The following is a 10,189-nucleotide window of genomic DNA, read 5'->3' as shown; positions in this document are numbered from 1 at the left end:
TACAATCTGGTATTGCTGATTTCATATCTCAGTTCAGTCCATCTTGATCCTTTCTGATTTGATATGAAATTGCTCTATTCTTGATCCTCTGTTTTGCAATTCAGTCCTTCTTCTAAGTCACCTTGAATGTATACTGATCAATTCACCCCTTTCATTTCCTTCAAATCTTCGCTAGCATCACCTCCTCACATACATTCATTCATACTCTTCTCTCATTCTGAATTATGAGGCTTCGTCTCCCTTTAAAAAGACTTTGGTGGCTTAGGGTTAGGTATGAATCTACTATTGAGTTTTATTCATTTTTCCTGCTCAATTCCTTCCATTTTTTTGATTGGTTGCATGTTGATCACATAGGGAATCCAAATAGATTCGATCTTATCATCAAAGCTTCGAGATCTATCCATAAGTCGGCTAAAAAATGGTTTACATAGTTGTTTGTGCCATCACAAACAACTAGGTCCATTCTATGTTACTCGACACTTGTTAATACTGATGCTCGACACTTACTATAATTTTGTCTGGCTCGACACTTGAACTTGCTTGGCATCTACTGTTCACTTAGCACTTGAACTGATTGGCACTGTCTATTTACTCAACACTTGATTTACTCGACACATGAGTGACTCGACACTCATTGCAACTCAGCATCTATATATATTATACTCGACATCTGTCGCTAGCTCGGAATGAACTTAGTAAAAAGCTTAAGTGTGTTGACACTCAATTGTCAAAACCAATCTGAGATGAACAACAGGAAGGCTGCAGCTAAACGACTCTGCTGCCAACAAACTATAACTCTTATCTTGGCATGGCAACTGTAGGTTTCTGCCTTTAATTTGGACAACTATTTATTTTGGACAATAAAGCTGTGTAATGTAATAACTGAAAGAAAATTCAAAGTGAATAACTTTTAACATTTATATTTGTAAAGAATGGTTACATTCAAAATTCCTAGATTGACTATATTTTAAACAATGCTGGTTAAATGATTTGAATGTGAAGGGCACCTAAGTGTCATAATCCATAAACAATAGATATTTAGCAATGGCCTTAACCCTTGGACCTTGAAGTACAAGTGCTAGTATTACTATGTTTGAAAAAACATAAAATTAACATTAAACCCAAAGCATAAAAAATTCTCCACATGCATAGCGAGGGCGGCCCGTGAGGGCATCGGCTCGGTGGGGCCCAAACATAATACACTAAAAATATGCCGTTCAATTAAAACATACAAACGCTATTCTGGATGTATACTCAATGTATATCCATCCATCACGTATAAATGAATTCGTTAGCTCCCCATGTGAGTTTGCCTTCTTTTGCTCGGCGGAGTTGAGCAAAACCCTTATTTTATATTTACACAGAGCGACGACTTGTTTCAGGCAGCAACAGAGAGAGGGGGTACTTTGTGTATATATATTTGCTCAGGAGATACTGTGTGTATATCACCGACTTATGTGTTTGCCTTTAATGAGGCATTGATAAACGCTTGAAAAGTGTCTGGGAAAAGGTTTTCAGGCACTGAAATACGTGTTGCAGGAATTCCAAGGGTTTGGGACTGAATTTGTACAAATTTCCCGGCTGTTGGCAGAAGAAAGGTACGTACTATAATAGACTTTTGAATTTATTCTCTTGTCTTTTTGTTTTCGAACTTAAATCTTGTTTAGATTTTCGGTGGGATTTGAAGTAGAAGTCTTAAATTGGTAACTTTTGATGTTCTTCCTAGGGTTCCACTCTGTATTGTAGTGTTAGTACCAAAATACAATTCTTTCGAAATGTTGTTTTTCGAGTCTAAATTGACATTCAGAAATATGAGTCTGCTTCATTTGTTTCCCTAAAATTTCACACCTTTATGGGGAGTTGTGGAGGAGAAAAGGTTTAGAATGCTCTAGCCAGGGATAGACCGTGCATTTAACTGTGAACAAGAAAGCAATCCAGTAGTTGTTGAAAGAATTTGCCTTCCGAGATTAATTTTAAAAACGTTTAAAGAAGCTGTTAGCTGTGAAGAATTGGCCATTTGAAAAAAACCTTAGTTGTGGAAAGAAGTGGCCTTCCAGAAATACGTCAGTTCTAGAAAGAATTGGTCTTTCAATATCTGTCAGCATTGAAAAGAACTGGACGTCAGCATTGAAAAGAATTGGGCTTTTGAAATTAATTGACCCTTGTGTAGTAGTAATTCTTTCATTCAAAATTATTTCAAGAATCACGTTGTTGTGGGAAAAGCTGGCCCTTCGGAAATATCAGTTGTGGAAAGAAATTTTCTTTGAAGATTAATCTGAGCTTCGTCTAATGGAAATAATTGGTCTTTCGAGATTGTTTTAACCTGCATGTTGTATTTCAAAAGCTTCTGTTTACTTTTTGTTATGATGTCCACAAGTTAACTGTATAGAATTTAAAGGGTGTCATGGAATTATAAGTTAGACTTTTTAAGTAGTGTTTCAGTGTGTACTGTAAGTGAAACCAGATAAAATTTCTAATAATTGTAGAAGAAATTGCCCTTCAATGTTTTAAGCTAACTGATTTTAATTTTTTTAGGTTGTTTTTTTTATGTTGTAAAATGCACAGAATTTAAGGGTTTAATGATATGCTATAATGTTTGATACTTCAACTAGGGTTTCAATCTGCATTGTACTTGGAACAAGAGAAAAATAGCGAGTCATGGATTAAGCTGGTATTTTGAGTTTAATTTGACTTTTTGTCTTATCTAAATACTGTACTTTTGTTTTTTGGGGCAGGAAAACTGGCTTTACGAGTTTAATTTGACCTGTTTGCTGTAATTTATATGTGTTCAGGTTCAATGAATGCATGGATACAGGCAGATTTGGCAATAGGATTATCCATGTTTGTGGTGAGCAGCTGTGGATTGTAGGGTTCCTTGAGATTAAATTGAGCCTGGATTTCAGTGTAGCACATGTAAAGTGTATAGGATGGCAGAATTACGTGGACCTTCTGTTGGTGATCCAGCTTTTCAATGTGCTACATTAGAAGAGTACTGGTTCACAAAGATCTAAATTTGAAGTTCTCCCTTCTTGGTCATTGGTTATAGCTTTTGATTCCTGGTTTAATGTACCACCATGACTACCGGAGGTAGCACTGGGTTTTGATGCTACAAATTTGTGACTGGAAATCTTCTGTATATTTAAGTACTGCAATCCTGTGAGATACTGAGTAATTATCTGTTTTCCAGAGGATACATCCATCAGATATAGTTGAATGTATTTTGTATCTCCCTGGGGTGCTAAGGCATGCATAGGTATGCTTCTGTTCCTGATGACAAGTACTCTTGGCAGACATAAATGTGAGACTGTGAATAGTCAACAGACTTTTGTCAATGAACAGTCTTATATGGTTTCTTGCAATGAATATGCTTGATGATTCTTGTAGTATTCTACAGCTCAGAACCAGGTTAAAGCATTGCTTGAAACCAATGGTAATATGTTGGTAATGTAGGTTTTGAGCAAAGGGTTATTCTGTTCAACTTGTTATGAAGGATTGCTTATAAATATGAGTACTGAGATGGTCAGCACATCATTAATGGAAGGTGTTCCAGGCAGAATTTATCCGTATCTAGGATCAGCATTTCTAATTTCAATGGGTTATATTGATCTTGCAAAGTGGGCAACAGTGATTGAGGGAGGGTCACGATTTGGGTTTGAGCTTGTTTGGTTGCTGATTCTCTCCAATGTAGTTTCAATTTTATGTCAATCCCTTGCTGCTCGCATTGGGTTGGTAACTGGGAAACATCTTGCACAGGTATTAATATCATCCTAGTTTACTGTCTTTTTTTGAGTTTTACATTGTTATTTCATGAGACTGATGCATTTTCTTTCTAATATAAGTTGACACTTAGTAAACTGATTATTTATCTTAAAACTGTTGTGTGATAATGAAATGTGTTTCCCCATTTTACTTAGAAACCTAATCTTACACAACAAGTGGCATGAATGGGCAAACATATCCATAAACAATTGCCAGAAATAAAAATAAAAAATAAAAAATGAAATAACAAAGTGAGTGACTTTATAAAGAATGAACATAATTTGCAAGTTAGAAAATAATAAATTGACAATTGACAATAGTTTTAACAATTTCTTAGTTCATTGCGAACCAACAATTGTTGTAAGGGATCTTTTATTGCACATTTTTCCTTGGTTAATTCATGCATTTGGCCATGTACAACGCTCTAGATTAGCCACTATTAACTATATAGGTTCTTGTGCCTTAGTATCTTGTACCAATGAGAGCTTGAGGAATTCCTTTGAGAAGTCTTGAGAAAATGAGGTATGATAGCTGTAAATGAACATTTATCTATCTTTAACTCGTCATTATTGTCTTCATCCAATCTATCTTTGCAATGTGTTCAGCGCGTGAACGCAACATGGGTTCTAGAAAATGTTCTCGTAATTGCCCTCCAACACAAAGCCAACTACCACAGTGCTAACTAACTCTGGTATATGGGTTAAATTGGTTATCACTTTTATATGCTTTACCCCTTTCATGCATTAGATGGTCCAAACTCTTTTATGACATCCTTTAACAAGTGTTGTCATGTTCACACATCAACACAAGGACACTAACTGCACAAATGATCTCATCATTTATATAAGAAAGCTAGCACTATGAATTGTGGGATTAAACCTTGATGATGAACTTATGAGTGGAAAGCGACACCCAAACAATGATTGCGTGCTAACCCATGAATGCATACTCTTGCAATAAGGACCAAGTAAGGATGAGGTAATAAGAAATCTCTAATCCTCCCTAAGACACACAAGTTAAAATCAACAAAATCCCACATAAGTGGTGATAATGTCTTGGAGTTAACACCACTTGATTAGATGGTGTGAACATCATTTTGGAACGAGAAGGATGAGGGCACCTCTGCCCCTAATCCACTCACCAACCTACTTAAAAAGCCCCTAAACAAAAGGGCAAAGCCTTCACGAGCAAATACATAAGGGTTTGGCTGACTATGACTGGTCTCTCATTTATTAGGAAGTAGAATATTACATTTTGCTACTGTTATATATATATATATATATATTTATGTTAGAAAGTAAAATCCACCAATATAATTGAGAGGCGGGGGGTGGGGGGGGGGGCATAATCAGTTATGCACTTTAAACAACTTAAATTAACTTAATCAAATCTGAAAGATATAACTGATGCAACAACCATAAGATGATAACCATGCACAATGGCACAGGATATGATAACTAGGGAAACCCTTGATTAGAGGGAAAACCTTGGTGGAAATGATGCTCACAAGATGATGTGCTAATATAAAAGTTCCTTGTGAAAGGTTAAGACTTTGTTAAGAGTTAGCTAAATACAATCAGTACATATAGTCCCTGCTAGGAGACTTTGAATCCCTTCTAGAAGATTCCGACCTTGTTAGGAGCTGCTTCAACTCTAGTAGGAGTTAATAGGAAGTCAACTGAACTCACTATCCAAATTGCTTCAGAACTATCTTCACTAAACAATTCTTAGGATACCATATCCAAGGGTGAACTGACCAATACAACAACTTATTTTACCAATATAGTTCCTTTGAAGTTCTCAACACATCATCAAAATCATCCTCTGCTCTGATCTCATCAAGGTTGCATCCAAAGCTTGCATTATACAATGATCATACACATGATACATCTGATGATTACAACCAAGGAAATTTTTTTTCCTTTATACCAAGTCCTAAAACAACTCACTGAGTTAGCCTCAAGGCTTCCCAAATGTACACTGAATAATATAGGACTATCATAAGATAAACAATTAAGTTCCACATGCTACAATACAGAATACATCAATTCATAACAACAGTTTGCTTGACTGTGAACATATGACATGTTACATTTCAGCAACCAAAACAAAATAATCTTTTGATTATGCTACCTTGAACACATTACCATGAACATGTCTCCAATCGAAATCCAAGCCCGCTGAACAAACTTCAACCTAGATATAACTTCATTACTAGCATATTGTTGCCTGCACACTGGCTTGCAACCAGTCTCCCATGAAACTGCCATAACTCACTACAAACGTCATAACTCTTCTCGCGAACATAGATACATCATAGACATATCAGCAAACATGATCCCTGCAGAACATAACTTTGCATCCTATGACTGTGCCAACCAAAACTCTATCTACAACTTTGACCGTTCCATCTAGAAAGCCAATATGTTGACATCACTGACAAACCAAATCATGAATGCAACACATAATCGCTCAATCATCTCTCCTAACATACCAATAGACTCCCCAAAAGAATAGTGTCAGCATTCATGCTAATGATTTCCCCCTTGGCATTGATGACAACATGATAAAAAACATCAAGTGTCAAGAATACCAAACTTCCTATTGACATCAATAAGTGTTTACTGACATCAACAGAAATTGAATACTCATCATCTTCAAATAATCTCCCCCATACATCAATATTCATTGCTCTCCTTCATAGGTGTATAAGGTTCTTTATGAATTATTCTCCCCCATTCATGTATAATGTTTTTCATGTACTACTCTCCTCTATTGACATCAATGACAAAGGTGTCATTATGCCAATTCTCAAAGTTCAGTCATCTACAAAATGTTCTAAAAAAGCTTGCCAAGTGCTAAAAGACACTGTTATACATGACATTGTCAATGAGTTCTCAGTAATTCTGTCCAAAAAGTGACTACTCCTCCAAAGGAAGTATCAACAAGCATACAGTCCAGATGTAAGAGAAAGCTCTGAATATATTGGAGTGATGCAATCTTGCATCAACCACTTTGAAGAAGGTTGGGGCATAACCTTAAGCATCTCCTTCAAGCACTCAAAAATGTCCTTACCCAAAGGTTTAGTAAATATGTGTGCTATTTAATTATTTGTGCTAACATACTCCAATCTGATTTTCTTCTCTGTTACCTTCTCTCTCAAAAAGTGATACTTTATTGCAATGTGCTTCGTCTTTGAATGTAACACTGGATTCTTTGACATACTAATTGTACTTGTGTTATCACAATGATTGATAATAGGTTTTGGGAACTCGGTACCAATGTCTTGCAACATTTGCTTCAACCAAATAATCTGATTACAAATGTTTTCTGCTGCAACATACTCTACTTCTGCCGTAAATTGTTTGATATGCAATTTTGTTTCTACAGTATTCTGGTCATGTCTGACTCAAATATTGCAATCCTCCAATCATAGATCTGTATCTTGTTTGTATTGCACTAGGAGACTCATCTTTACTTTATAATTTGCATATTGTAACCATAGGTTTTCCAACTGATTTGGATTTCTCCAAACCAAACCTTTTCAACAAATCCTTGAGTTATTCGCAATCCCAAGAAATATCACCAATCATGCTCATCTCAAATTCATTCTTCATTTCTTCTAAAAATTTCTCACCAGGTTCATCATTTCCTCCAAAGATAATGTCATCAACAAATACTACAATATTAAATAATCCTTCTACATTTGTTCTCAAGTACATGTTACTCTGTGCATTACCTTTTTTAAATCACAAATTTTGCAAATGCTTATCCAATCTTGCATACCAAGCTCTAGGTGCTTGCTTCAATCCATGCAATGCTTTCCTTAGTCTACAAACCATGTCTTTATCTTCAGTTAGTGGAAAACCATCAGGTTGTTCAATGTAAACCTCTTACTCAAGTTTTCCATTAAGAAAAGTTGACTTAACATCCATAAGATATACCTTGAAATTCTTGTTAGATGCATAAGCCAAAAACATTCTTACTGCTTCAAGTCTACCGACATGGGCAAAAGTATCCTTAAAGTCATTTCATTCTTGTTGTGAATAACCTTTGCTTACTAACCTTACTTAGTTTCTTACCACTTCTCCTTGCTCATTTGTCTTGTTTATGAATACCCACTTAGTTCTAAAAATGTTCTTGTCTCTAGGTCTATGGACTTATTCCCATGTCTTGTTCTTTTCAATTTGCTCAAGTTTTCTTTCATAGCCTTTATCTAAAACTCATCCTTACAAGCTTCATCTGTAGTCAATCTTAGGTTCGATATGTGATAGCAAACATAATTCTTCACTTACCTTATTTCTTGTCATCACTCCTTTTTTACATTTCCAATGATTTGACTCATAGGGCGATTCCTTGCATACTCTGGTGTTCCTTGCTTTGTTCTGACTTTTGCCCTAGGTTTAGTTCTTGGTTCCTCTCTTGGTTCTTCTGCCTGCAAATCATTGTTAGTTTCATAAAATAGTACTTGCTAAACATTCTGATTGTTAGGCCTCTAATTAGTATCCTCATCTGAATCATAATCAAGTATCATTTCCTAAATTCTAAACTTCTCATTCAACTTTCACATTAGTACTTTCAACAATAGGCTTCAATCTCTGATCAAAACATCTATATGCTTTGCTTTTTAAAGAATATTCAGAAACATTCAACTTTCACATTAGTACTTTCAACAATAGGCTTCAATCTCTGATTAAAACATCTATATGCTTTGCTTTTTTAAGAATATCCAGAAACATACTTTCATCACTTCTAGGATCAAATTTGCCAATATCATCTTCTCTTTTCATATAACACTTACTTCCAAGGACTCTAAAGTATTTCACATTATGTGTATGTTCAAACAAAAGTTCATAGGGCGTCTTACCACACTTTGTGTGATCTGCACTTTTTTTATTGTATATACTGCGGTGTTCATTGCTTCTCTCCAAAAAGTATGTGACATTATTTTCAAATGTCATAACTCTAGCTGCCTCACTAATTGATCTATTCCTTCTTTTTGCTATCCCATTTTGTTGTGGTGTCTTAGGAGCTGAAAGTTGTCTCTTAATTCTATTATCTTCACAAAAGATGTTAAACTTATTTGAAATGAATTCTCCTCCTCTATTTGATCTTAAGCATTTTATCTTCAATTCTGATTCATTCTCTACTCTACTTCTGAATAACTTGAATTTCTCAAAAGCTTCAGATTTCTCTTTAGGAAATGCTATTTCTCTCTAGGAAATGCTACCCACATCATCCTCGCAAAATTATCAATGAAAAGCATAAAGTACCTTTCACCATAGAATGCTGTAGTTCTTGTAGGACCACTCAAATCTATGTGCCCAATCTCCAACTTTACTGATGTAGTAAATATCTTACTTGGAAATGAATTCGTCTCCTCTTTTGCCATCACACATTCTTTGCAAACCATGTTAGAAGGTTTCACAATCTTAGGTGAATCTCTTACTGCATGTGTTGTACTGATCTTTATAATGTTGTTAAAGATAATGTGACAAAATCTCTTATGCCATAACCAATTGTCATCAACTTTAGCGACCAAACATGTCATCTCAGTAGAATTTAATTGAAATACATTACCTCTAGTCCTTGTACCTGTTCCAATCAATTTATCATTTTTGTCTTTAATAATACAAGTCTTCTCTATGAATTGCAACCAGTATCCCTTATCAACAAGCTGTCCAACACTTAAAAGATTATGTTTCAATCCATCAACAAAAGATTATGTTTCAATCCATCAACAAAAGATTATGTTTCTCAGTTATGCAGTTTAAACAAGTTAAATTAACTTTATCAAATCTGAGACATATAACCAATAGATGCAATAAGTTAAGTTGCCGGTTTGGATTCTAGTTTGTATGTGGATTTGATATTCGGGTTCGACATTCGCTTGATTTTTTTTTTGGGCTGGGTTCAGTTCATTTTGGGTTCGTTCGTACACACCACTATATCAATGTTTCAATTCAAAAACAATAATGCCAACATTATTAATCAATAATCACTGTAATTAGTAATCACTATTAGTCATGTGATAAAAAATCATCAAAGAATTCCTCATCATTAGGAAGTTGTAGATTAGAAGCACAATTAGTGCCACTAGCATCAGTAGTCTCAGCTGTAGCTTCAAGATCAGCTTCAACATCATTATGTATCTCATCATTATTTTCACCATGACCATCATCAATTGCTAGTGCATCAAAGTGGGCTTCCAACTCTGTAGACTCTAGTTCAACATCCCATTGTTTTGCCTCCCCTTTTTTGTAGGTGTTCTCTTTGTGAGTTGTGAGCCTCAAGTTAGAATGCACAAAGACCAAGTTATTTGCCTTCTTAGAGTTTAGTAGGTTGCGTCTTATTGAGTGGATAAAGGAATATGTGCTCCAATTTCTCTCAAATGATGATGAACTAGCAACCTATCAAGATTTACAAATTT

General features: G+C 35.2%; 1 protein-coding gene across 2 annotated transcripts in view; it reads left to right on the top strand.

The window, feature by feature from the left end:
* Positions 1–1,239: 1,239 nt before the first annotated feature.
* Positions 1,240–10,189, top strand: part of EIN2 (NRAMP metal ion transporter family protein) — a 36,130-nt gene continuing 27,180 nt past the window's right edge. Inside the window, exons 1-3 of one of the 2 annotated variants that reach the window (XM_089811572.1) lie at positions 1,462–1,598; positions 2,613–2,671; positions 2,793–3,753. In XM_089811572.1, the coding sequence (XP_089667698.1) occupies positions 3,505–3,753 (249 nt within the window). In that variant the 5' untranslated portion in view covers positions 1,462–1,598; positions 2,613–2,671; positions 2,793–3,504. Of the gene's footprint in view, positions 1,599–2,612; positions 2,672–2,792; positions 3,754–10,189 lie in introns of both variants that reach the window. The other variant, XM_089811573.1, reaches the window with a different exon arrangement.

The sequence above is a fragment of the Cupressus sempervirens genome, chromosome 11 (assembly GCF_028749045.1).
Source record: "Cupressus sempervirens isolate cs-2001-9-10 chromosome 11, ASM2874904v1, whole genome shotgun sequence".
NCBI classification, from domain to species: domain Eukaryota; kingdom Viridiplantae; phylum Streptophyta; class Pinopsida; order Cupressales; family Cupressaceae; genus Cupressus; species Cupressus sempervirens.
Note: the sequence above shows the minus strand (reverse complement) of the source record. Positions and strands in the feature narration are given on the sequence as shown.